Source organism: Coregonus clupeaformis, chromosome 24 (genome assembly GCF_020615455.1).
Source record: "Coregonus clupeaformis isolate EN_2021a chromosome 24, ASM2061545v1, whole genome shotgun sequence".
In the NCBI taxonomy this organism is placed as follows: domain Eukaryota; kingdom Metazoa; phylum Chordata; class Actinopteri; order Salmoniformes; family Salmonidae; genus Coregonus; species Coregonus clupeaformis.
The window spans coordinates 7388795-7416361 of NC_059215.1; the positions used below are offsets into that span (position 1 = coordinate 7388795).

Sequence of the window (27567 nt, forward strand, 5' to 3'; positions counted from 1 at the left end):
ATTTTTCTCCACATGGAGATGGAAGGTTTATGATAGGCGCCCTCATGAACAAGTCACTCTTCTCCAGGCCATGGATGACACATGCAATGACATCACGGCAGACCAGTGTCAGGCCTGGATTCGCCATGCCCGAAGGTTTTTTTCCAAGATGTTTGGCTAATGAAAACATCCATTGTGATGTAGATGAGAACCTGTGGCCAAATCCACAAGACAGAGTTGATGAAAATGTAGAAGTACAGTAATCACTCCTATGTTTAGCTTTTTACAGTACAAGCAAGCAAATTGAGGAACACTGCATTTGATGTTTTACAGTATTGTATTGTTTTTCACCAATATATTTCAGATTTTGTTCAATGATTCCACTGTGTCTGTAGTATTCTCTCTACTACTGCAGTACTTTTACAGGGATGTATTTACATGTGGTACCATAATGAAACATGTATCACCTATTTTGTACTACAATATTTAATGATTGTATGAACAATGACACAGTGAAACTAATTGGTTGCTTGTGTGTGGGTGATCTAAATTAACGTTTCATTGGTATTTCACAATACATTTGTTTTTTGAACCAATGATTGTGCAAGTGCAAGATTTCTTTAAAGATATGAATGCACGGGGGCGCTGTTGGAAGCCAAGGATGTAGCACGCGTCTCCCTATCGCTCCTGAGTTAGTGACCAAATGTATATATTTAACTTTGCAAAATTGCATACATTTCTGTTTGCCCAGGCGTCTGAAGAGACCCATAAACAACTCAGTTCAAGTTTAATAAATTCAAATTCGTAATGACATCAACCCGGCCAAAAACAGAGTCTGCAAGAGCAGGCCGCAACAAGCCTGCAACTTCTCCCGACTCACCCCGCCACCGAACGCTGCCAATGCCGCCCCACGGAAACACTGACTGTGGAGATGCTGCAATCCGTGATAGGCACCCTCAAAACCGACATTTTTGGAAAAATTGACTGTCTCTCTACCAATCTCAGGTCAGAGATATCAACGATCAAAGACGAGCTTAAAAAATCTATCGAGAGTATACAGAATAAGCTCGACGCACATGGGGTGACTTTATCGGATTTGGAGCGAGGTGCTACAGACCACAGCACTCGCATTAGCGAGCTAGAGGCTAACGTCGGCTCATTGACAACTAGGGTGGCATTCCTCGATAATAGATGCGAAGATATGGAAAGTAGAATGCGGAGGAACAACATTCGTCTACTGGGAATACCGGAGGGAGTGGAGGGCCCAAGGCCCACGGAGTACATGGCCCAGCTACTTCCAGGAGCTACTCGGGCTAGAGGAGAAGCCATTGCTAGACCGGGCTCACCGCACTCTGCGTAGCCGACCCAGGGACGGAGAACCCCCACGACCATTTGTCATCAGGGTGCATTTCTTTCACGTCCGCAACGACATACTGAGAAGATCGGGAGAAGCATCCCCTCTTCTACATAAGGGTAAAAGAGTCTCGATATTTGCGGACTACACAACAGCTGTGGCTAAGAGGCGGGCTAGCTTTTGGAGCTGTGAACGCCAACTACACGCCTGCCCGGGCGTGAAGTTCGCCTCATCTACCCTGCGGTTTTGAGACTGACTTTACCGGGACGGCTCCATGCACAGATTCGAGGACCCGGCTATAGCGGCAGATTTCATCAACAAGAACGTGAAAGCGGCTGTTGTACCGCATGGTGTGTAACAAATGGTTGGCTGGCTGGTCTTCCTAGCAGGCTAGTTAGCAGGCCGAATGGGTGACTAACGAAGCCATCTTTGCTGGGTTCATCGACATATGAATGTCATTCTCTTTTTTATCTCTTTATTTCCAGCCCAGGTTTGCCGCCTCTAATGCCAATATCTGGGGGTCTGCATGGCTGTTTCAGTTTGTTCATTTACCATCTGCGTCGAAGTTAAACCTCTCTTAATCGAGGATAATCTTCCTTAAACTCTGTTGGGGACCATTCTATCCATGTTTGGCTTACTCTAGTTAAATGGTCACTAATCTTAGGTAGCACAGAGTAAGAGTTATCATGCTTAGCTCTAAACTTTCTTTGTATTTAGGGTTTTGCTTGCATCTCATTTGGGGAGATGCTTGGCAAGGCGGGTGTGAGGGAAGGGTTTGTTCACTCTCTATTTGTATATAGTTTGTATATGTTTTTGTGCCTCTTCGCTTGTTTTTGTTTTTTACATTTGCGCTTTTAGGTTCAACTAAGATCTTCAGTTTACATTGTACCTTGTCCTTTACACATCCTCTCTCTCTCTTAAGATATGACTCAGCCTAGTGTAGCCCATACTGCTGGAGGGAATGGCTTTAATTTTCTTACTTGGAACTGCAGGGGCATAAATAACCCAGTTAAACGTAGTAAGGTGCTACACCATCTTCATCATTTGAAAGCTCACATCATCTTTCTTCAAGAAACTCATCTGAAGGTATCACAACACTCAAGTCTTAGGTGCAGATGGGTGGGTCAGGTGTTCCATTCCTCATTTCAGAGTAAGGCGAGAGGGGTGGCTATTTTACTTCACAGATCGGTACCTTTTACATGTTCTAAGGTGATCGCAGATCCCCATGGTAGATATATAATTGTCAGTGGTAGGCTGCTCAATACAAAGGTTCTTCTTGTTAATATCTATGCTCCTAACTGGGACAATGGTGATTTTTTCAAATCGGTTTTCTCTACACTCCCAGATATGTCCACCCATATGTTGATTTTAGGAGGTGACTTTAACTGTTGGTTAGACCCACAATTGGATCGATCCTCCACTAAACCTACCACCTTATCAACCTCAGCTAGAGTTGTTCGAACCTTTATGTCTGAATTCGCAATCTCAGATCCTTGGAGAATGGCTAATCCAGCTGGGGAAAGCATACTCTTTTTTCTCATCGGTTCACCACACTTTTACGCGCATAGACTACTTCCTTGTTGATGACCGGCTCCTCCACTCCATATCTTCATGTTCATATAACCCAATTGTTGTATCTGACCACGCCCTGTTACTATGGAAGTAGCTTTTCAAAATGTAGACAATCAGCGACCGCCTTGGCGACTAAAAACTCAACTGCTCAGTAATGAACACTTTGTCAATTTTGTTTTGAGTCAAATCGACTTTTTCATGATTACAAATAGAACCCCAAACATCTCTGCGTCTACCCTCTGGGAAACTTTGAAAGCTTATATCAGAGGTGAAATTATCTCCTACACCGCACATGAGAACAAATTGAAAAGGAATAGGTTATCTATGTTAACACGCTGTATTGCCCAATTAGATGACATTTATGCCGTTTCACCATCCCCGGATATTTATAAGGAACGTTTAACTCTGCAAGCAGAATTTGACACACTATTAACAGACCAGGTTACTGAAATGCTTGTCAAGTCTAGGAGCACTTACTATGAACAAGGAGATAAAGCCAGTAAATTATTAGCTCACAAGTTACGTCAACTATCATCATCATCTCAGATTACAAAAATTCGTACATCAACTGGGATATCATTAGATCCTGGGGGGATCAATGAGGAATTCAAGAGATTTTACCAGTCTCTATATACCTCTGAAAGTAAAGCGGATACACTGGAATTGGATGATTTCTTCCACTCACTTTCTGTGCCTTCGGTCGGCCGGGATTTGGTTAAAAAATTAGAGCAGCCGATCACTGTTGAAGAACTGTCTAACGCTGTCAAATCCCTTCAATCTGGGAGAAGCCCAGGGCCTGATGGCTACCCGACAGAGTTTTATAAAAAGTTGATCACCAAAATAGCCCCTATTCTAATTGAAATGTACAATGATGCATTTGTAAATGGTGCTCTCCCACATACTCTCACTCAAGCAACCATTTGTGTTATTCTTAAAAAAAACAAAGACCCTCTTGACTGTGCATCATACCGTCCAATTAGCTTGCTAAATGTGGACTATAAAATTCTAGCCAAAATTCTGGCAACGGCTAGAAACAGTCCTCCCATCAATTATCTCTCCGGATCAAACAGGATTTATAAAAAATAGACACTCATTCTTCAATCTCCGAAGATTATTTAATATTATATACAATCCTTCTATCGACAATACCTCTGAAGCCATTATATCCCTGGACGCGGAGAAAGCGTTTGATCGGGGTGGAATGGAAATACCTTTTTACACTCTAAATAAATTTGGCTTTGGCTCCAAATTCATGACCTGGATAAAACTTCTGTACTCATCCCCCAAGCCTCTGTCAGGACTAATAACACTCAATCAGATCGCTTCCCTTTGCAAAGATCGACACGTCAGGGTTGCCCTTTAAGTCCCTTACTGTTTGCCCTCGCCATAGAGCCACTTGCAATAGCACTTCGCTCCAACCCCCTCATCAAAGGCATAGTCAGATACGGGCACGAACACAAACTGTCTTTATATGCAGATGATTTATTAATATACACATCCAATCTTTCTGTCTCTGTCCCTGCTGCCCTTGCCACTTTCGCATCCTTCGGTCACTTATCAGGGTATAAACTAAATCTCAGTAAAAGTGAATTGATGCCACTTAACATGGCTGCAAAAAAATCCCCTTTACATAACTTGCCATTTAAAATAGCTCACAGTAGTTTTATTTATCTCGGGGTACATGTCACAAGTAGGTTTGAAAACCTTTTTCAAGCCAACTTTGCTCCTCTCTTAACCCGTACTAAGGACGATTTGGAACGGTGGTCTTTGCTACACCTCTCCTTAGTTGCTAGAATTAACTCTATTAAAATGAATACTCTCCCTAAATTCTTATACCTCTATCAGTGCCTTCCAATATTTCTACCCAATACATTTTTCAAAAAGATCGACGGCCTAATTCTACCCTTTATATGGGACAAAAAGCCTCCTAGGATGCGAAACAGCTCTTGCAGAGGCCCAAACCAGACGGCGGTCTAGCTCTACCAGATTTCAGATTCTACTATTGGGCCGCTAACCTTAGGATCATTCAGTACTGGTTGCAGAGCAGAGTGATATTCCCACCCCCAACTTGGCTGGAGATGGAGGCTGCCTCGTCTACACCGGCATCATTGTCTTCCCTCGCTCACTCCTCTATTACAGGCCCTTACTCCTCCTTCACCAATAATATATGTGTCAAAACAACATTGAAGATCTGGAATCAATTTAGACGCCACTTTGGGTTTCAAACAACCTCTTCCTTGGCTCCGGTAGCCTCAAACCCAGCTTTTTCCCCCATCTATGATTGATGGTGCTTTCTCAACATGGTCTAATCTCGGTATTAAAAGATTCAGAGACCTGTATACTAACAATACATTTAGTACGTTTCAACAATTATCAGCTAAATTTGGTCTCCCCAGACATCATTTTTTTAGGTTCTTACAAGTCCGGAGTTATGTCCGCAGCATAGATCCAGGATTCCCCAACCTTTCTGGTGGAACACAGTTCGACACATTTCTCACCCCACTTCCTAATCAGAAAGGCACATTGTCAATAATCTATAGACAAATTTGCTCACTACAAGCCATCTCATTAAACAATATCAAATCCTCTTGGGAGGAGGAACTGGGTGAGGAAATATCTGATGAACTATGGGAAGGGGCACTCAAAAGGGTACATAGCTCTTCTATTTGCGCTCGACACGGCCTCATCCAATGCAAACTCATTCATAGGGCCCACTGGACCAAAGCAAGACTATCAAAAATTTACAAGGATGTGAACCCTAATTGTGTTCGATGTAACCAGTCCCCTGCTAATCATGTGCACATGTTTTGGTGCTGCCCATCTCTTGTTGGTTTCTGGAAAGACATCTTCAACACACTCTCAGAATTAAGCGGCACACAGATCGGAAAGCCAGACCCTCTCATTGCATTATTTGGAGTTTCCTTACCCACAATACAATTGACCAAAATGAATAAGGATGTAATTGCCTTTGTCACGTTGTTAGCGAGACGATTAATTTTACTTAGATGGAAATCCTCTGCAGCCCCTTCTCATGCTCTTTGGATTAAATCTATTTTGAATTGCATAAAGTTGGAGAAAATAAAACAGACACTCAATGGGTCTGTAGACAAATTCTATGCAAAGTGGGCTCCCTTCTTTTCTTATGTTAAAAGAATACATTTCCCTGCAGTTCCAGAGTGATGTATATTTATATATTGGTGATGTAAGAAGCCTGGTATGTGCATATACGACATCTCGGATGTTAAGGACGGTAATAACTGTGCTAGCTGACCTATAACAACTGGATCAAAACAGATATTTTTCCTTTTTTTTTTTTTTTTTTTGTGTTTTATCTTATTTATGTATTCAATGCCTATTTTTTCTTTCATGTCTGTCTCTCTATGTTTTGCTGTATCGTTGTCTTCAAATTGTTGTTCCATATTCATACCAAATAACTTTCAAGTGCAATTATTTACTAAATGCTGGTACTGAAAATTCAATAAACAAAGTATTAAATATAAAAAATAAAAAAAATAAATAAAAAAAAGATATGAATGCACAATGCAATGTTTTGAAGATTGGACAGCCTGTGTTACAAGTGATGACCGTTTTGAGTTTTGTGTCTAGAGTTTTGAAAAATGACGTCAAGGTTCTGAAATTAGTGCCAAAGTGATTGTAAAAAACTGTAACTAATACCGCCGGGTGATTGCGCCAGGTAGGCCAAAACTCCACCCATGCAAAATGAGCTGAAATTTCAGGCGTTCTTTTCAAACAGCTCTTACACTAAAATGGCATTATCATTTTCACATAATTATTCCAACCTCATTGTGGAAATATAGATAAAACATAGGAAAATCATATTTATGACTGCACTACCCCTTTAAGAGGTGAGTTTCAGCTTGAAGAGGACAGTCTGAGGTGTGGTGACATCCGCCACTGCTAGTTCCTGTCCATCAGACAATCCCAGTTCTGCAACACCACAACATTACATTTACAAGATGGCCGAAACAAACACATAGATTTATATAGTCTACCACACACATACCATGCACGCATTTGAAAAAAAAAAAAAACATCTTACCTTTCAAGGTTTTGCAAAGGTTTGGTCTAGTTCTTTCTTCAATTGAACCTACAGTCTGTAAATACAGTGTCTTATTTTTCCCATCCAGGGTTGCTGTGATGGCTGGGGACTTCATTTGTCTGGAAAACAAGAACGTTTTAAAGTTAACAACGACAACTTCACATTTACACTTCAATAACCATAAAGACATGACAGACATCAATATCAGTCAATCTGGCTACTAGCAGATGTACTCACAGGGAGGCATTCTCCGTCAGGTACTCCAGGACCTCCTGTAGCTTGGCAGAGGGTGGGAACTGTAGATCCTGGGGCACCTGGCTACAAGCTGAGCAGTTCTCCTGTCAGACCAAACAAGAACATGAAGGCACAAGTAGCCTGACACCACACCATCCCCTTTACAGCCTTGTGTGTCAATAGCACCGTCAGTAACATTAATACAGTTCTCCTTAATAAAATGGGCAAATATATATCCATTAAGGATACTCATCTGGGTACACCCAAGACATTACTAACCTTTCGCTCTGCCTCAAAGGTGTAGGTGTACAGTCCGTCCACAGAATTAAATACCAGATAATTATTCAGTGGAATATAAGCGCTGCAAAGTCAGAAAAGGGTAATATGAATATGATACCTAGTTTGAAATTGACCTTCTCTCCAGTGAGTCCATCATGTGGAAAAGGGATGATTCATAGTACTAACCTTGAAGCTATTTTAAAAACTTCTGTGGAGCAGGCAGCTACAAAGCAACAAAAAAAGGTGAAATAAGTTATACTTTACTTGAACCTAAATGTAAAAAAGTAGCTACTTGTAATCAATTTAGGATTCTTCAAGATAAAACCCAATGACACAGTCAATAAGGGTTTCCTACCAGCTATTACAGCATTAGTTGACGCCACAGCAGGGATGATCCTCTTCACGACACCTGAGGCAAAACCATGTCAAAATAAATCTTTAACTGTACTGTTCACAGATTTCGGCAACCAATACTTGTAAGCGGGGGAGTTGGTGTCAATACAACTTCAACTAAAATGTTACAAAAATGGAAAATGGAATTGAAAGCAAATGTTGCTTGTACTATACAGTTTGTATAACTGAAAGCTGGTAAAACATGAGTTTTACCATCTTCAGGACAGGGTGTTACAGTATGGTTCTCCTCACCTTGTGTGAGTCTGTATGTGACTCCTGTGATGCTGTAGTCAGCAGCTCTGTCCTGGGCCCTCTGGAACACCCACTGGATGTGCTCAGGGTTATCCCCATCCAAACCAACACCATCTGAGGGACAGACAAGAGCCTGACAGTCATTATCTGCCATTATCTGTTATAATGGGTATTATGTTGATCTTTATGATAGTGTTATGAAGGAATTATGACCACCTAAAGGCACATTGGGCAATACCGCAATTTGGGGAGGGGTAGGTGGGAGAGGTTGAGGGTAGCTGAAGGCTGGGACTAAAAACAAACAAAAGGTAACTAATGTAAAATATACTGTCCGTAAAATGTATTTGGTATGTATAAGCTGGAAGTAGAAGCCTGAGTATTGTTGTCCATTAATTTACTCCAATTAGGGGAGGGTGGTAGGGTTACAGGAAAATAATAAAGAAGGAAAATATATTTCATTAGTTTACTCCAATTACGGGAGGGGTGGTAGGTTTAGAGGAAAACAAAGAAGGAAAATATATCATAATAAAAAATTTAAAAATAAAAATAAAAAATATATATATATACACACACACACACACACACACACACACACACACACAGAACAAAAATATAAACGTAACATGTAACAATTTCAACGATTTTACTGAGTTACAGTTCATATAAGGAAATCAGTCAATAAAAACAAAATTCATTAGGCCCGAATCTATGGATTTCACATGACTGGGCAGGGCATAGGCCCACCCACTTAGGAGCCATGCCCAGCCAATCAGAATGAGGGTTTTTTTTCCCACAAAAGGGCTTTATTACAGACAGAAATACTCCTCAGTTTCATCAGCTGTCTGGGTGGCTGGTCTCAGACAATCCCGCAGGTGAAGAAGCCGTATGAGGTCCTGGGCTGGCGTGGTTACACGTGGTCTGCGGTTGTGAGGACGGTTGGACGTACTGCAAAATTCTCTAAAACGACGTTGGAGGCGGCTTATGGTAGAGAAATTAACAATAAATTATCTGGCAACAGCTCTGGTGGACATTCCTGAAGTCAGCAAGCCATTGTGTTGTGTGACAAAACGGCATATTTTAGAGTGGCCTTTTATTGTCCCCAGCACAAGGTGCACCTGTGTAATGATTATGCTGTTGAATCAGATTCTTGATATGCCACACCTGTCAGGTGGATAGATTATCTTGGCAAAGGAGAAATGCTCACTAACAGTGATCTAAACAAATTTGTGCACAACATTTTAGAGAAATAAACTTTTTGTGCATATGGAACATTTCTGGGATATTTTATTTCAGCTCATGAAACCAACACTTTACATGTTGTGTTAATATTTTTGTTCAGTATATCTATTCCCTTAATAACACATTTTTGTAAACCTTTTTTTTTTTATATACCAGTTTCCTGGCCGTTTCTGCTCTTTCTAAAAGCAATCAAGATGCAATCAGCCAGGGCAGAAACGGCCAAAAAACAATGCTGTATTTCAAACTATACCGTTAGATGGACATAATGCCCCCACAACTGTTATAATAGGTATTATGTCAATCTTTATGATAGTGTTATGGAGGTATTATGACGGGTGATACAGCATAATAATTTTCTGACCTTTTTGATTGCAATCAAGAGGTGATGTGACATGTAATAATGAGTTGAGTGTTATTCATGGACGTACCTCCAAAAGGCTTGTCTTTGGGCCACTGTAGCATTCTGACATACTCAACGCAGTGCTCTGGCAACCGCGGCATAGACGCAATGGTGCACATGGGGAAATGAATCTATGGACCAAAAGAATACAACAAATTAGGCTATACAACACACAAACAATTTAACACACACACCAAAGCTATCACTGATAAGCAACACAAAATGGCTGCAGAACACAAATCAATCTCCAACTTAACATTTAAGTAGTCTACTGAAGTAGTACACTAAAAATGGCAGATATATTTGGCAGATCGGAGAGAGCTTGGAGCACCTGTGGTGGGTAGAGCTCCAGGGTGCAGTCGATGCATGCAGTCATGCCAGGCAGAATGACCCGAGCGTTGCCTTTGAAACCCTCCGTCCCACCATCAATGAGGGGGATGATGGACCTGGGATCCAGAACACCATCCTCGTAGCTCAGGAGAGATATCTGTAAATGGGGTCTTCAGTTATTTAGAACTGACGTTTTACACACAGGGATTTTTCTGCCATTGAAATCCTTGCGTTTTTATTAATACATTATCGGGATGGATAAACGCTTTCAGTGTAAACTTAAATGACTAAAGCCAGATATAAATCATGTCTAAAAGATAAATGGACCTGTTATATAAACTTTGAGAACTAACAATCACCAAAATAAAAGCTAGGCAGTCTGCAAAATGTGTAGAATTGCAGGAAATTAGCTTTAAAACAAACAATTTCTCTAAGCTCCATGGAGAAATGTGTAGCATTGCAGGAAATTTGCTTAAATATTCCAACATTTCTCTACACTGCCAAGTTTGGGGCCTCTAAACATTTCTCAAATCCAGCTGTGCCGACCGTGCCCATTGCCACGCTCCCTGCCACGCCACCTTCCATGCCCACCACCTAAGCCCCTTTTTAATCCAGAAAAAACCCTGACATATACACACAGTCCACATAGCATATCGTTTATATTAAGACATACCAGCATGCCATTCATCCAACGCCTGGCGATGATGGAATCTAATCCACAAACAATAATATGGAATTCTACAAATAAGAGAAGAAAATATGTGTCAGAGCCATTGTTATAGGTACAAATGATTTTAGAAAACTCCATAATGTACACAAAGTCTGCACTTACGTCTGTAGAAAGATTCATCAAAGTCTTGGATTTTGTTAAAGTGTCTGAGCAGGATATTATTTAAGAAACATTAATAATAGAAGATACTTCTACAAATGTTCACATGCTCAAGCTTAGTAATGCAATAATTTGTATGGGGTAATCCTACACTCCGGTATTCAACACGTCAGTTGCAAAGGATACGGGACGACTCGACATCCAGGGACGCGACTATTGACAAAGTCAGCAGCCACATCTGCTTTCGGCCGTCCAACATCTTTTGTCCTAAACAGGGTATACAGATGAGTTGTGTGTGTTTAACAGTAAACTTTTAAGACTCTCTCTTTCAGTAGGTTTTTTTCTATCAACCGTGAACACACTAAGGTTGTTATTCATCATAAGTAATAGATGAATGGCCATAGAAGAAGGTGGGAAAATGGCAAGCCAAACCTGAAAAGGAACTGCCTGTTGAGGTTGGAGATATCAATGGTATCCATGTCAACAACATGAATGTGACGAAAACCTGACAGGGCCTAGAACAAGGCAAAACCACACATTAAAGTAGAACTGACAGCATTTTAGCAACATTACATCTTATTCATATACACCCCCAGGAAGAATATGACGCATTTTCTTACATTTTCTGACAAGCGAGCAATTAGATATGGTTGTTTTCCATAAATTCATAGAATGTTTGGGAATGACGTATAGTAAGGGATTTGTGAGAATTCTATAGCAATATTGAGTGGGAAAGCAGCCGTGCGTTTGGACAATTAATAGACACTGCAGTAAATAAAACCTAATAAAAACATTGGTCTTGTCCAGGACCGGAGTCTATGCAGACCTGTGCACCATAGCCAATCAGAGCTACAGTAGGTCTATATGCAAATAAGCCATTTGCCACACAGGCCTGCCATCATTCACTTTGAACTGGACTGTGTGTTTACAGGCAGTAGCAACAACGCGACTTTCGATCATTAGAACGCATTCGCCAAAAGCCAAAAAAAATACACCTGAATAGATTTCTGCAAATATGTAAATACCACGGGAGTTGTCTTACATTTGGGAACGTCACAATCCTATTGATCAAACAACCATGAAAAGGTAGGCTCTCTCCCTCAGTTGCCTATGCACATCAACAACTAATGCTAGCCAGAGCGAGATGAGCTAAAATCTAACTAAGGAATATTAGATAAACCCTCTCAAACTTGTTCAGCTAGTTGGCTGTCAAAATTACACTGATAAACAATGGGGAATAGTAGCTAGCAAAACAATTCACATGTTTTGCTAGCTAATGAAAAGACAGCAGCATCCCTAGCTGTAGCCACCGAAAAAGTGGGTGACCTTACGCAGATTAAGATAAGCAGAGTAAGGTGTTTACTAATGCCATACTCGGCCTTCTGCCATAATCAGTTTAATATCAAATTATTAGTGTGCATGTAAACGTACTCACTGTCAAGCTTTAAAAACCAAAGCCAGACTGGAACATTTTAGTAGCCTAGCTAGCCATATGTCTGCCTGTAGACTTTCCCTCCGCTGCACACTGTAAACGAGACCTATGCGAGTAAGTGCATCAGGCTGTAATTTCATAAAGTAAACGATTCAACTGTTGACTCATTTATACTGTGTGTCCTGTTTGGCCCACGGGTCTTGTGTTTGACACGAGCGCTGGCCTATTAGCCACGTTATGACTGACTTTTGATCATTTCCCTTGATAGTTTGATTGTATTGACATTCCCAGCCTTAGTTACAGTCGTCCGTTTTTGTTCAAAATATTGAGTCATTGAAACTGAAATCTGAATGGGTGGAGGCAGCAAACAATGGACCAGGCCATCTGTGATATTTTTTTATTTTAATTAACTAGCCAAGTCAGTTAAGAACAAATTCTTATTTACATTGACGGCCTACCCCGGCCAAACCCGGACGACGCTGGGCCAATTGAGTGCGCCCTATGGGGCTCCCAATCACAGCCGGATTGTGATACAGCCTGGAATCGAACCAGGGTCTGTGGTGACACCTCTAGCACTTGAGATGCACCGCTGCGCCACTCAGGAGCCCAACCTGATAGCAATATTTTTTGGACTATTATACAGCAATGAAGTCCATCCATTTATACTGCCAACAATGCCTTACTGTACGTCATGGAATTTTGAGTCAAATAGAACCTATTTTTAAAACCTCTCTTTTGTAGCATAAACTGGGAATTGCATATATGCAAAGTAGTTCAAATGCTGTCAGTTCAACTTTAAGATATTGAAGTGCAGAAACAGACAAAGATAACAAACAAAAGCCTTGCATGCATTTGCACCTGGAAGCTGGACATAATCTCTCATACCAGATTTTTGAGCAGCTCACACCCAAGTCCTCCAGCTCCAATGACCAGGATCTTGCATGTCTCCAATAAGAACCCAAGGGACTGGGAACATAAAAGAGTTGGTTTGGTGAATGCTTATCTCTATCCCCTAAATAAAGGAAATGTTATTAGTTATCTATTAGTTATTCCTTCCTTACCTCAGTGCTTGGCTCAAAGTCAGGATGAGTGAATGGGCCGGGTCTCTCAAGGAACTTCTTCACATGGTTCCATCGGCCATCCCAGTCTCCACTGTCTCCTCCATCTACAGCCATTCTGCACACAGAGAACACAAAGGTGCTCTGCTGCACATATCAAATGAGAAATAATTCAAACCATTATCACAAGTGTGATGAGTCAAAACTAGATAGCTAGCTAGGTAGACACAGGTCTGTAACATGTACATTAACATCAGGATGATTTCCCTAGTATAGCTAACTAACTAGCAAGCTAGTACCTATTAAATTATTTGATTATCATATGTGAAAATTCAGGCTGCAGATTTAATCATTGGCAGCAGATGTTGCTGCTGCTAACTAGCTAGTGGAAGCTAGCTGGCTACCATAATAGCTCTCGAAAACTCTAGGCGGTATTATGCATTCTCCCTACTACAGTTCTCAGCGGTTAGCGTCGCCCACGACTGGCTCATGTGAACTACAATCACGATGCTTTTTTAAAAGGTGTACTAAGCAGAAATCGCTCCGTCATTTCCTGGTTGCTAAAATTCTAATAGGTCGCCTAATTTCAGTTTATGTGACAAAACAAGCAAGTACAGTGTAGAGAATCATTGTACCATCTAAACCGCTGTGAAATATATTTTCCATAAGCAAAAATATTCAGGGTTCGTACAGACAGTGGTAAGTCAAATTCAAGGACTTTTAAGTACTTTTTCAAGCACTAATATTCATTATCAAGGACCATCAATTTGTAATAGTTCCTATTATGCAATTGTTTCTAGTCACCAACAGATGGTAGTATATCGCCACAACCTCATGGAAAAAAAGTATAACTTACTATACATCACTCCCTTACAAGTCCTACTCAATAATACGTGTTCCACTATTTATTTACTACATACATTTGTGGTAAGTCAGTACTGATGATGTTGACTTATTTCCTTATGCGAACTGTAACTCAGTAAAATCGTTGAAATTGTTGCATTGAGTGTTGATCAATGCTGGGAACACAATAATAAGTGGGTAAACGATAATTAACTAAATAAAAAAAAAGGTGAGTAAACGCTATTTCACAAATAAAAAGGTGTGTAATTGGCATTTACCCTCACAACATCCCTGGTTGGGTCTGGCAAAACCCATTCATAAACATCAATATCCTGCCAGGCAGGCTTGAATCTACATTTGCCCGGCATTTTAGCTATCGATGTGACGTTTGGCGGCGCCTAATCAATAAGTTCTGTACCTGCCTGGCTGAGTGCCAGTGTGGGTGGCATGAACGATCTCGCCTGGCAACCAGAGCGCGAAAACACGTGAGGAAAGAAAACTTGGTAGTCTGCCTGGAAATTATATCATATTAACATATCATTTTCTGTTTTCCTCTCATTTTAATTAAAGTACTTTTCAAGTACCAACTTCAGATAATGTCTGATTTAAGGTATACCAGTACTTGAATTTCAGAGTGCCAAATTCAAGTACCTTAAGCACCTCATGCGTCCCTGAATATTGTATTTTCAGCTGTTTGAAGCTGGTGTACAAAACTGAAAGTAAAAGAACCAAAAATGAAACTTAAGTACAGGAAGCATATAAATTGTGAACAGAACAGCTTCTTAGACTTGCTTGCAATCAGAATGACAGAGCTATAACTCACATTTCTATGTGAATTTGGTCAGGTCCCACAAAAAGTTACATATTGCAGCTTTAAGGTTTAGAAACGCCAATAACCATTGCTTAGAAACGCCAATAAATATATGGACCTTAACTTTTATCAGCGAGAAAGAATAGTTGAAATAAGAAAGATACACTTACTGTATTACTTCTAATACAGATCCATACAGCTATGGGTGCCTCCATCTGATGAAACTACACTTCTACTACACTTACCTGGTTACATTTAAGATAACTAATTAGCACAGTTGGTCGGCTCTGTCTTATATCTGTAAACAAGCGCTGTAACATGGAGATATGGCCATGTGGGTACACTAACCCTATAAAAAGGTGTGTATCAATTTAACCTTTTGTTTTCTGAAAATGATTTCTCGCTGATATTAAAGATAAGGTCATTATGCTTCCAAAATCGTACCGCAAGCGATGCGTGTTAATGTTCTTCTCAGTCAGCTCCTCTATTTTCCTTCTTTTCTTCTCCCTAAAAATTAGAGAATAAAAGAAGGTTCAATGCTTGTTTTACAGCAGCATAATTCGGCCAGCTACAATATCTATTTTGGTAACGTTACTTACGGCTCTTCAGCATCCGCCATACTTTCACGCTGCCATGTCCCAAGTGAATGTGTGAATGTACTGTATATTCACGAAAATCAAACCTGCGTTAGCATATGTGCTCAAAGTTTATATGGATTTGCTGCGACTTTTTGTGTAGCACGCTGTTATAATGGTGCTTTCACGACAACTGAGAACACGGAGAAAACGAGGTCAAATCATCACGTCAGTGATATTCGGGTCGGAAAGTCGGAGCTCTAGAAAGATGCCCGAGATTCCGAGTTGGATGACCGTTCAAAACGATTTTCCCACTCGGAGCTCATTTTTCCCGAGTTCTTTAACGCTCGGAAGTCAGAGATTTCCGAGTTCTCAGTTGTTTTGAACGAGGCATAAGGTGAAGCTATAGACTGTAAAAAAAAAAAATTGAGTGAAGCACAACGCAATTTTGATTCGCATCAACATTACTGCGCTTGTCCTACTCTCGCGAGAAGCTGAACTGCTAAGAACGAAAACTGATTTGATCAGCTGATCATTATGTATGAGAGAGGATCCAAGGTGTGAGAAGTGTGCAGAAGGGTATGAGACAAAGGAATGTGTAGCATTGGGGAAAGTAGTGGTATGTGCTAATTGTAGGGGTGCCCATGGGGCTGGGGTTCAGAAATGTCCCGTGCGAGAAAGGCAGGTTGAGGTTTCCAGGGTAAGAGTAGTGAAGAAGTTGTCATATGCTGAGGCAGTGAAGAAAGTAGAGGAAGATGGGTCAGGGGGGAGGAGTGGTGAGAGTAGTAGAGATGTACCAATGCAGAGGGATAGGACAACAAGTGATATATGTTTCAGTAAGATTGGATTTTTAGCGTTTATAGCAATGGTTATTAATTGTACTGCAGAATAAAATTGAGGTTGTGGTGGCAGCTGCAGAGAGGTATTTGGGTGTGCGAGACTTGACATCAGAAGAGTTACAGGGAGTGTGTGATGTCCCATCATTTCAGGTTGAGGGCATGAGGTAGGAATTAATATATATATATTATTTTTTAAATAGTGGAGTAGGGTGGTGTTAATTATTAATAATATTTTTGATTTTGTGTGTGTGTAGTGTTAGATGGTAGGGTATTTCTTTATTTTATTTTTCAAGCAAAATATAAGGGAGTTGTACTCCAGTCTAGTAGGTGGCGGTAATGCAGTAAATTGGATGCCAACCGCCGTTAAACCTCATCGAAGAAGAAGAATCAGCTGCTCAGTCAAAATACTCTGGCAGTGAAACTCCGAGATGGCGAGTATGGAGCTTGCACCGCTTAGACCATGGGATGACTTCTTCCCAGGAGCCGATAGATTTGCAAAACCCGACTTCGGAGATTTAGCTAAATGGAACAACAGGGTGATCAGCAACTTGTTGTACTATCAGACCAATTATTTCGCAGTGGCCATAGTGGTTTTCCTGATCGTGGGGTAAGTCAGCATGACAGCGCGAGTTTACTGGCAGTTTCCACCCAGCTGCTATAGCTAGCTAAGTTAGATAGCTAGCTAGTTTCTTTGATTAGCCTGCAGTCTGATCCACACCCAGTCATGGGCATTTATTCATAGCAATGCGCAGTCCCTATCTACCTTTCATATTACTGCAACGGCAAAATAAGAGATCCAGTCATGTCATGGAATTGGAATGGAGTCTGGTATTAGCTACTGTAGTTGGCCTGCTAAAAACAAATGTCACTTTTCCTGAATCAACTGCCTGCAACTGTGTGTGACATGCTTTGAATCATGGGGGCCATGATGAACATAGTAATTACTAGGTAGTGTAGGCCTTAGGCTAATAGTAACCAATTTCTTTATATTCTAATTTTCATTTGAGAACTTGAGTACCTTTTGGCTTTTGAAATAAACATAAATGGTACTCAAAATATAAAAAAGTACTCAAGTACGAAACTGAACTCTGTCAAATTTGATGTCAGATTTTTGTTCTATTAATAGTCTCTTGAGTCTGCTTGACAATGACAACACATGGATGCTTCAAGTTGTCCCAGCTGTTGGGTCCTTATCTCAGCCACACACTGATGCATGTAGAAGTATGCAGATAATACAATTGATAAGATACCCGAGGAGCAGTTTTGTATGCGTCATAATTACTAAATTGCAGCTACAGTAGCTTGAACGCTCTGATATTATTTTAGAAAATGGCTCAGATAAAAAAATAAAATAATGTAAAGGTGTTGATCTTATTCCAGCCACCAGGTTGTGCTGTTCATTACATGTGTTGCGTTTTAGAGGCCCAATTGTTTTGCATTGCCATGTATAGCATTTGAGTGGATTTAGAGGTTGCGTAATCTGTGTTTCCCTTCTGCTGTGTCTGTTGTGTAGGTTTCTGAACCCTCTTGGCATGTTTCTGGGTGGTGCTGTGGTCTCTCTGGTCTTCATGGGCTCGGTGTGGGCGGGAGAGAACAAGAATTTCATCAAGAACTTCAAGAAGAAGAACCCCACTTTGTTTGTCATCGCTGTCATGGGAACAAGCTACTTCCTGCTGTCTCTGTGTGGTGGAGTGATGGTCTTAATTTTTGGAATTACTTTCCCCTTGCTGTGTGAGTCTCAGAAAATTCCACACTCATAGGGTCAGTTTCTTGGACACAGATTAAGATCTTAGTCCAGGACTAGGCTTTATCTGTGTCCGGGAATCCAGCCCTTAGGGTCTGATTCCTGTTAGTCACACAATGCACAAGTATGCACACAGTAACTAGCATGTAGATTTATCCTAGCTTCCAGGCCTTTTTCCAGTGGCAACTCCATTGGAATATGGTGCAAACTAGCTACATATTGTATACGCCAGATAAAGTGATATAACCAAAGATTTTTGGTGTGCATTACTGGCTGTTACAGGAAAGCCCCATACAAACTGCCACCATAGATTTTTCAACTAACCTGTTATTGGCAAGTACTTTCTTCGTTTTCGATTCGGTGTAAGAAGTATCATAGAAATATCAGTTTCTAGTTGCAAGTGGTTCTACAAAAACCAGTGGAAACTCTCCAAAAATATTAAATCCATGTTTTGTTCCTCACCATCTTAGCTGCCGCACATCTAGCACTTCCCAGCATCTTTGCAGGAACTATTTGTTTCTATGCGACACGGCCACGATCTACACATGCAAGAGGCATATCTCAATCGATACAAAACATGGATTTAATATACACTGGACAAAAATATGAATGCAACAAGCATACTCACCAGATATATCACCCATTGAGCATGTTTGGGATGCTCTGGATCAACTTGTACGACAGCGTGTTCCAGTTCCCACCAATATCCAGCAACTTCGCACAGCCATTGAAGAGGAGTGGGACAACATTCCACAGTCCACAATCAACAGCCTGAATAACTCTATGCGAAGGAGATGTCGCGCTGCATGAAAAAATGGCCTTGTTCTAAAAATGTATATATATTTTTATTTGATTACTCCCAAAGAAATCATGCGAGTACTCGACTAGCCAAAACATTAAATGCCCATCCCTACTATAAACAGACATGTCTAAGATACTTTTTTCACAGAATCGACAGCGAAGAAAGTATCGCCAAGAAACTACCTCTACTTTCATATCACATCAAAATAATTTCACACATGCAAAATACACATTTACTGTACACTGTTTTAACCGGTTTTAACAACAGTATTTTATTTGTTATTTTTCAAGTTTGTGGCGTCCGTCTTCCGTTTACACACAGGTGTTTGGAGATGCAGATAGCTAATTAGCACAGGTGGTCCACTCCGCCTTCCGTCAGTTTTCCGTAAACAAGCGCTGTAACATGGAAATATGACCATGTGAGAACCCTAACCCAATAAAGGTGTGTAGTAATTTAACCTTTTTTTTCTTTCTTTTTTTTCTAACTGATATAAAATATACGTTCCTTATGTTTCCAAAACCGTGCCGCAAGCGATGCATGTTGAAGTTTAGAGCAAGAGTTGGGGCTCTTAACATAAGCCTCCCGGTCAGAAGATACTATCGTCAATAGACGCTAAAGCAGTTAGCGTCTATGAATGGGGTAAGTGCAAACATGGGGGATGAGTCCCAGAAGACGGAGCAAACGGTTTTATCAACCACTCTCACTGATTTTATGGGTTCAATATGGAGAATGCATGTGGTTCTGCACCTTGAGAAAACGTTTTTTTCCCCCGCAGTTCAACTTTCATAAACGTGCCACTGTTTTGAAAAGAAATAGCCTAGACCAGTGTTTCCAACTCCAGTCCTCGAGGACCCCAAACAGTACACATTTGAATTGTAGACCTGGACAAGCACACCTTATTCAACTTGTCAACTAATCATCAAGCCCACGTTAAGTTGAATCAAGCGAGTTTGTCCAGAGCTACAACAAAAATGTGTGCTGTTGGGAGTACTCGAGGACTGGAGTTGGGAAACACTGGCCTAGACGAACTGCTACATTCTGAAATACACAGTACAGAATACAATGTTTAGGGTAATTGGTGGTTCTGAGAAAAGGAGTGCAGGCAACAACTGTAACATTGTGGTGGAAAAACAGGAGTCAGTCAGTGAGACAGAGCCCTTACCAAGAGGGCTGTCCTGTGGCTGCCGACGTGTGTTGACTGGTTGCTATGTACTGTCTGTACTATAGACTCCACTACATTTACTGGCTTACATCATGCAGTCAGCATCTCTGACGAGGGAAGTAAAGATGCCTCTTCTTAACCCGCTAGCCAATTGTATTTCATAATAACATATTATACCTGGAAAATAATTATCCTTCTCAGTTGAAGCCGCATAAGAGTAAGGCACACGTGTGCACTTTTACAACATGTTTCCATCTGACAGAATGGGAACATGCTACCATGGGAATCTCCATTGAGGATAGCACATCCTGAATGGGTAGGAAACTAATCCAGCCTTTCTTCCCTGTAGTGATCCTGGTCCATGCGTCTCTGAGGCTGCGCAACATGAAGAACAGACTGGAGAATAAGATGGAGGGAGTGGGCATGAAAACGTCCCCAATGGGCATCATCCTGGATCTGCTAGACCAACAGGAGGAGAAGATCAACAAGATCCAGGACTTCCTGGAGTCAAAGCTAAACAAGGAATGAGGGGAGAGAGCCAAAATGGCACCCGCACCCTCATTCTGATTAAATTCAACATGGTTTGCGTTGATTTGTACCCCATATCATGTCAGTGGTGTCGCATTCCCCCTATTCATTATTCTCACTCCATTTGCTTTGTTATATTGAAACACCTTTATACATTTTGTGTCACAGTACCTGATTTCTTTGGAGCATTCCAGAAAGATTTGTGCAGTCCTGTATGGATCAAATGTTGTGGAAGGCACTTGGCACAATGAAATGAGGCATGAGCATTCCTGTGTGTATTGTGTGTCCATTCAAATGAACAAACAATACACATTGTCATTATGTAATTGCAATATGTATCCGGTCACATTTTACTTTTGAGCGTGTGCATTTTTCAATGTCGAACAAAATAAAGCTGCATGCCAGAATGCAATAACTATTGCACGTTAAAGCAATTGTGTTCAGTAACGTAGCATTTCGATTTATAATCTTAAAAAAAAAAGATATTAGCAAATCATTTCATCAATCAGAACCAATTTATTTGCTACCTCAGAAGAATAACCATCACTATATTTCCTCTCCTTAAGCTAAACTGGTGTCACTGGGCTCCCCTTATGTTCACTGGACCAGTGACTGCTTATTGACAAGTAGCAATAATGTCCCTCTTGTTACTTCAGACCCTGTGGGTTGGGCTTGAGATTAACATTATCAGATCATAGCTATGCAATATGGGAAAATGAATGGCAAATGCAGCTTTATTAATTGAAGTAGTCATCATGTTGTATATGTTAAAGTTGTGCTTTCATGTATCACCAAATCTTCTGTACTTGTGTATTCACCATAAAGCATGCAGAAAACAAATGTTTTCATTACAAAAAGCACAGGGTAAGGCACCAAAGTATTGATGGAGAAATTTTTAGTGCATGAATGTTACCTCTGTAATATTAAATATTACACACATTATGAATGGTTGATGGTGTATTTTTGTTGTGTATTAGAAAAGAGAGGTTCTGATTCTATTTTCCTTAGTAGCAGATGTTTGGAGATAAAAAAAAAAAAATGCCAATCCCAATTTATCCAATTCCAGCGATCACCATTGGTAATTGATAAAAAATTATTACATTGGTTTTATGACACTATTCAGATCCCAGAATGAAAGGCCCAGTGCACTCAAAAACATGAACTTCCTGTGTTTTATATATATTTCCAAGCTATGAAGTTGGAATAATACTGTGAAAATTATGATAATGCCCTTTTAGTGTAGGAGCTGTTTGAAAAGACAGCCTGAAATGTCTGCCCGTTTTGGTGGGATGGAGCTTTGTCCTGCCTGGTGACACCACCAGGTGATACATTAGTTAATAGTCCAATAAGAAAGAGAGTTCCAAACCTCTCTGCCAATAACAGCACATTTTCAGTTTTCCCGTCCCCACTCAGACAGTCCTAGCAAAATTCTTGCTTGAGAAATTGGTCTTTGCTTAGAAGCTATTTTTGTTTCTTTTTGAAAACTGTCACAGTAAGGTACTTAATTGTTACCCAGAAATGATTTGATTATGAGATAAAAATGGCTACATTGGAACTGTAATTACACATGCTGTTTCTTTGGACTGACGCAGATGCACAGTCTTCCAAAAAACTATGGCGAATCGCAATTTGTGTCCACTTCAGCCAAATTGCTTTTAGGATAAAGGGTGCATAGCAGTGGAGGCTGCTGAGGGGAGGACGCCTCATAATAATGGCTGGAACAGAGTAAATTGAATGGCATCAAACACATGGAAACCATGTGTTTGATTTATTTGATACCATTCCACCCATTCCGCACCAGCTATTACCATGAGCCCGTCCTCCCCAATTAAGGTGCCACCAACCTCCTGTGGGGCATGCTAATGTAATGGTTACAGTTTCAAAGACAACAGCTCAGAGAATGTTCTGTTATAGGGATGCTCTAACTTTTTTGTATGTTTTTTATTTATTGATGAGTTGTGATAATGTAACCACGGAATTTGAAGCAAAGCAATTGCACCATAACAATAAATACACTTAAAGGGATTCTCCTGTACTTTTGCATACTTTTTTGCCAGTTCTGAAAGTAGCACCCTCGAGCCGAAAATTGCATAGTACATCACATGTGCAGATATGTGCACTACGTCATTGCTCTCTGTCTGTTGTGTGTGATTCTTGCTAGCTGTCACTCAAACGGCGAGGGGTTGAATCTCATTGGCTGGAACTCAAATTGCTAGGGGGCTGTCCCATGTGGGGGGAAATATAGGGAAAATCGCACAGCACAGCTTCCAGAAAACATTCACTTTCAAACTAGGGATTTCATGGCTAATTGAGGAAAAACAGTAATTCTGCTCATAGATTATGCATGTATGAACTACACATTGACACATCCAGCCCAAAGTGGGATGTAAAAAAAATACCTATTAGTCGCCAAAGTACCAGAGTATGTCTTTAATTTAAGAAATCAAAATCATGTATTTTAACTACAGATGTAGGATCTTTAGTTGAGCCAGTTTGCTACAGAAGGAAAAGAATCCTGCAGCATCAGGAAATGTGAATTATTATGTCAGTTATAATTCATGGACATTTTTTGTAGGGGTTGATACACTTTTCATTAGGGCAAATCAAGTCTGACATTTTAAAGTGGAAATTACAAACTTCAGAAGCCTTTTTAAACCTTGAATAAATTACACGTTTGCATTTCCTGCTGTGCTGGAAAATTCTCAGCAACAAAAGAGTGATCAAATTATAGTAGCGGTCAAATTTATTTTCTCAAATAAATTACATTTAAACTGTTGGTCACCACACTTTGTTATTTGATTTTCAACATTGCAGAACCAAATATATTTTTGCTAACTTAAGTTCACAATATTAATTTAGACAATAAAGACAAAGGGCGTGGACAAAAGTATTGGCACCCTGGAGCTAGTACTTGGTTGCACCGCCTTTGGCCAAGATAACTGCCAACAAATGCTTCTTGTAGCCATCAATGAGCTTGCTGCACCTTTATACTGGCAATTTGTCCCACTCTTCAGCAGCCAACTGCTCCAATTCTTCAGTGTTTCAGGGATGCCCTCCACCAACTGTTGCTTTCAGATCTCGTCCTACGTTTTGGATGTGATTCAGATCTGTGCTCTTCACTGGCCACTCCAGAACAGTCCAGCATCTCTTATTGAACCATTCCTGGGTGCTTTTTGACGTGTGTTTGGGATTGTTGTCCTGCTGTGGGGTTGCTTTGCTGCCTCTGGTACTGGAGGCCTTGAATGTGTGCAAGACATGACATCAGCAGATTATCAAGGTGTTTTGTAGTCCAATGTTCAACCCAGTGTCCAAAAACTGTATCTCTGTTGAAGGTTGTGGGTCTTCCAGAAGAACAATGACCCCAAACACACATCAAAAGCACCCTGGAATGGTTTAAGAAGAAACGTTGGACTGTTCTGGGGTGGCCAGCGAAGAGACGAGATCTGAATCACATCCATAACCTATGGCGAGAACTGAAAACAGCAGTTGGTGGAGGGCATCCCTGAAACACTGAAGAATTGGAGCAGTTGGCTGCTGAAGAGTGGGAAAAATTGCCAGTATAAAGGTGCAGCAGGCTCATTGATGGCTACAAGAAGCATTTGTTGGCAGTTATCTTGGCCAAAGGCTGTGCAACCAAGTACTAGCTCCGGGGTGTCAATAATTTTGTCCATGCCATTTGTCTTTATTTTCTGAATTAAAATTAAAAACTACATTTTACAGAAATAAAATTGGTTCTGAAATGTTGAAAATCCAATAACAAGGTGTGGAGAGTTACAGTTGAAGTCAGAAGTTTACATACACCTTAGCCAAATACATTTAAACTCAGTTTTTCACAATTCCTGACATTTAATCCTAGTAAAAATTCCCTGTTTTAGGTCAGTTAGGATCACCACTTTATTTTAAGAATGTGAAATGTCAGAATAATAGTAGAGAGAATGATTTATTTCAGCTTTTATTTCTTTCATCACATTCCCAGTGGGTCAGAAGTTTACACACACTCAATTAGTATTTGGTAGCATTGCCTTTAAATTGTTTAACTTGGGTCAAATGTTTCGGGTAGCCTTCCACAAGCTTCCCAAAATAAATTGGGTGAATTTTGGCCCATTCCTCCTGACAGAGCTGGTGTAACTGAATCAGGTATGTAGGCCTCCTTGCTTGCACACACTTTTTCAGTTCTGCCCACACATTTTCTATAGGATTGTGGTCAGGGCTTTGTGATGGCCACTCCAATACCTTAACTTTGTTGTCCTTAAGCCAGTTTGCCACAACTTTGGAAGTATGCTTGGGGTCATTGTCCATTTGGAAGACCCATTTGCGACCAAGCTTTAACTTCCTGACTGATGTCTTGAGATGTTGCTTCAATATATCCACATAATTTTCCTTCCTCATGATGCCATCTATTTTGTGAAGTGCACCAGTCCCTCCTGCAGCAAAGCACCCCCACAGCATGATGCTGCCACCCCCGTTCTTCACGGTTGGGATGGTGTTCTAGGGCTTGCAAGCTATCCCCTTTTTCCTCCAAACATAACGATGGTCATTATGGCCAAACAGTTATATTTTTGTTTCATCAGAACAGAGGACATTTCTCCAAAAAGTACGATCTTTGTCCCCATGTGCAGTTGCAAACCGTAGTCTGGCTTTTTTATGGAGGTTTTGGAGCAGTGGCTTCTTCATGCTGAACGGCCTTTCAGATTATGTCGATATAGGACTTGTTTTACTGTGGATATAGATACTTTTGTACCTGTTTACTCCAGCATCTTCACAAGGTCCTTTGCTGTTGTTCTGGGATTTATTTGTACTTTTCGCACCAAAGTATGTTCATCTCTAGGAGACAGAACGCGTCTCCTTCCTAAGCGGTATGACGGCTGCGTGGTCCCATGGTGTTTATACTTGCGTACTATTGTTTGTACAGATGAACATTGTACCTTCAGGCGTTTGGAAATTGCTCCCAAGGATGAACCAGACTTGTGGAGGTCTACACATTCTTTTCTGAGGTCTTGGCTGATTTCTTTGGATTTTCCCATGATGTCAAGCAAAGAGGCACTGAGTTTGAAGGTAGGCCTTGAAATACTTCCACAGGTACACCTCCAATTGACTCAAATTATGTCAATTAGCCTATCAGAAGCTTCTAAAGCCATGACATCATTTTCAAGCTGTTTAAAGGCACAGTCAACTTAGTGTATGTAAACTTCTGACCCATTGGAATTGTGATACAGTGAATTATAAGTGAAATAATCTGTCTGTAAACAATTGTTGGAAAAATTACTTGTGTCATGCACAAAGTAGATGTCCTAACCGACTTGCCAAAACTATAGTTTGTTAAGAAGACATTTGTCGAGTGGTTGAAAAACAAGTTTTAATGACTCCAACCTAAGTGTATGTAAACTTCCGACTTCAACTGTATTTTCAAGTGTAACTTATTTTAGAAGAAATAGGGAATTATTTAAGAGAAGTGCAAGGGTACCAATATTTTTTGCCGCAACTGTAAGATTCTACAAATGTATGTTAATGAAGGAAAGATTGACATATGAAACATTTTGTATGTACACTGATTTTTTATGTCAACACAGTTAGTTAGAATTATTCCAGTCCCTGAACCACTGATCCACAGTGTTTTACACAGTAAAGGACTAAGGGGTGGATTAAATCCGTATCGCCAAAGTATCACAGAAGATCCATATTATAGCTCACTGAAATTTAGGGCTCGATTCAATCTGTATTGCTAAAGCGTTACAGATTGCGCGATTAAAATGTTAAGGTAATTTACGATTGAGCCGACATATGCAGCGTTTACTGTGAATGCAGTCTCTGCTAACGCGGGAACATTGCCTTTAAATTTAAATCACGCTGAACTTCAGCAATACAGATTTAATAGAGCCCCTAAAGGCAATGTTCCCGTGTTCGCAGAGACTGCATTCACGGTAAAGGCTGCATATGTCGGCTCAATCGGAAATGACCTTTACATTTTAACGCAGATCTTCTGCATTACGGATTGAATCCAGCCCTAAAAACTTTTTTTCATGGTGCCTCCGTATGCTCTATATTCTGTATATGGGGTTCAGCTATATCAATATTGCATAATGGTTTTGAAAACCCATATATGAAAGATCCAAGTCATCAGTAGAGGATGTATTATTGTCACGACTTCCGCCGAAGTTGGTGCCTCTCCTTGTGCGGGCGGCTATCGACGGTCGTCGTCACCGGTCTTCTAGCTGCCACCGATCTACGTTTCTGTTTTCTATTTGTTTTGACTTTATTGTACACACCTCGTTCCCATCACGTTATGATTATTTCCCTATTTAACCCTCTGGTTCCCTCATGGTTTTGTGCGTGATTGTTCTTTGTTTGGTGTTTATGACTGCTGTGAGCTGGTGTATTTCCCTGCGTGGAATTAGTGTTTATTTCTTTCCGAGTAAAGTTTGTCTGTTACTCAGTTCTGTGTCCTGCGCCTGACTCCGTCCTACCACTGACACCTGACAGAATCACGCACCTCATATGGAGTCAGCAGGTGCACCCAGTCCTCCGTTACCGGTGGAGGAGCGCGTCCAGCAGCACGCGAAGATGCTCCACAATCTGGGCACAGCCATGGATCGATGGGAGAGAGAGGGTTCTCCCACACCCCCATCAACTTCACCTCAACCCACACCGCTGTCCACCCCTCCGTCACCTGGACCCAGTGGGATCCGGCTCTCGCTCCCGAAGGCCTATGATGGGACGGCTGCCAGGTGCCAGGGGTTCCTGCTCCAGGTGGAGCTCTACCTGGTGACCGTCCACCCGGCTCCCTCGTACTACGAGAGAGTGTCCGCCCTCATCTCCTGTTTGTCGGGGAAAGCGCTGGAGTGGGCCAACGCC

At 40.9% G+C, this 27567-nt stretch overlaps 2 protein-coding genes across 3 annotated transcripts; one reads left to right on the forward strand and one right to left on the reverse strand.

Annotated features, from left to right (window-relative positions):
• Window positions 1-6501: 6501 nt before the first annotated feature.
• On the reverse strand, window positions 6502-16063 carry LOC121538490 (NEDD8-activating enzyme E1 catalytic subunit). 2 transcript variants are annotated; one of them, XM_041846550.2, is made up of 17 exons: window positions 15665-16063; window positions 15510-15572; window positions 13415-13529; window positions 13239-13319; window positions 11354-11436; window positions 11108-11188; window positions 10925-10968; window positions 10766-10830; window positions 10094-10249; window positions 9791-9893; window positions 8124-8237; window positions 7834-7887; window positions 7665-7701; window positions 7479-7560; window positions 7203-7303; window positions 6966-7084; window positions 6502-6853 (listed from the first exon to the last, which is right to left on the reverse strand). In XM_041846550.2, exons 1-17 carry the CDS (start codon window positions 15682-15684, stop codon window positions 6765-6767), a joined length of 1407 nt encoding a protein of 468 aa, XP_041702484.1. In that variant the 5' UTR covers window positions 15685-16063; the 3' UTR covers window positions 6502-6764. The 2 variants fall into 2 exon arrangements, with proteins under 2 accessions (XP_041702484.1, XP_041702485.1); XM_041846551.2 differs by lacking the exon at window positions 15665-16063 and having other exon boundaries at window positions 13415-13558.
• A 794-nt stretch (window positions 16064-16857) lies between these two features.
• LOC121538489 (PRA1 family protein 3) lies at window positions 16858-21657 on the forward strand. Its single transcript, XM_041846549.2, has 3 exons — window positions 16858-17086; window positions 17993-18210; window positions 20537-21657. The coding sequence occupies exons 1-3, from the start codon at window positions 16908-16910 to the stop codon at window positions 20713-20715; spliced, it is 576 nt and encodes a 191-aa protein (XP_041702483.2). The 5' UTR covers window positions 16858-16907; the 3' UTR covers window positions 20716-21657.
• Window positions 21658-27567: the final 5910 nt, after the last annotated feature.

Excerpts from the sequence above, each read along its gene's own strand:
- LOC121538490 (XM_041846550.2), bottom strand. The coding sequence starts at position 15,684 with ATGGCGGATGCTGAAGAGCC. Across the intron at positions 11,189-11,353 it reads AACAGGCAGTTCCTTTTCAG|GACAAAAGATGTTGGACGGC; the intron begins GTTTGGCTTGCC and ends TACCCTGTTTAG. Across the intron at positions 8,238-9,790 it reads CAAAGACAAGCCTTTTGGAG|ATGGTGTTGGTTTGGATGGG; the intron begins GTACGTCCATGA and ends TCTGTCCCTCAG.
- LOC121538489 (XM_041846549.2), top strand. The coding sequence starts at position 16,908 with ATGGCGAGTATGGAGCTTGCACCGCTTAGACCATGGGATGACTTCTTC. Across the intron at positions 17,087-17,992 it reads GTGGTTTTCCTGATCGTGGG|GTTTCTGAACCCTCTTGGCA; the intron begins GTAAGTCAGCAT and ends TCTGTTGTGTAG. Across the intron at positions 18,211-20,536 it reads AATTACTTTCCCCTTGCTGT|TGATCCTGGTCCATGCGTCT; the intron begins GTGAGTCTCAGA and ends TCTTCCCTGTAG.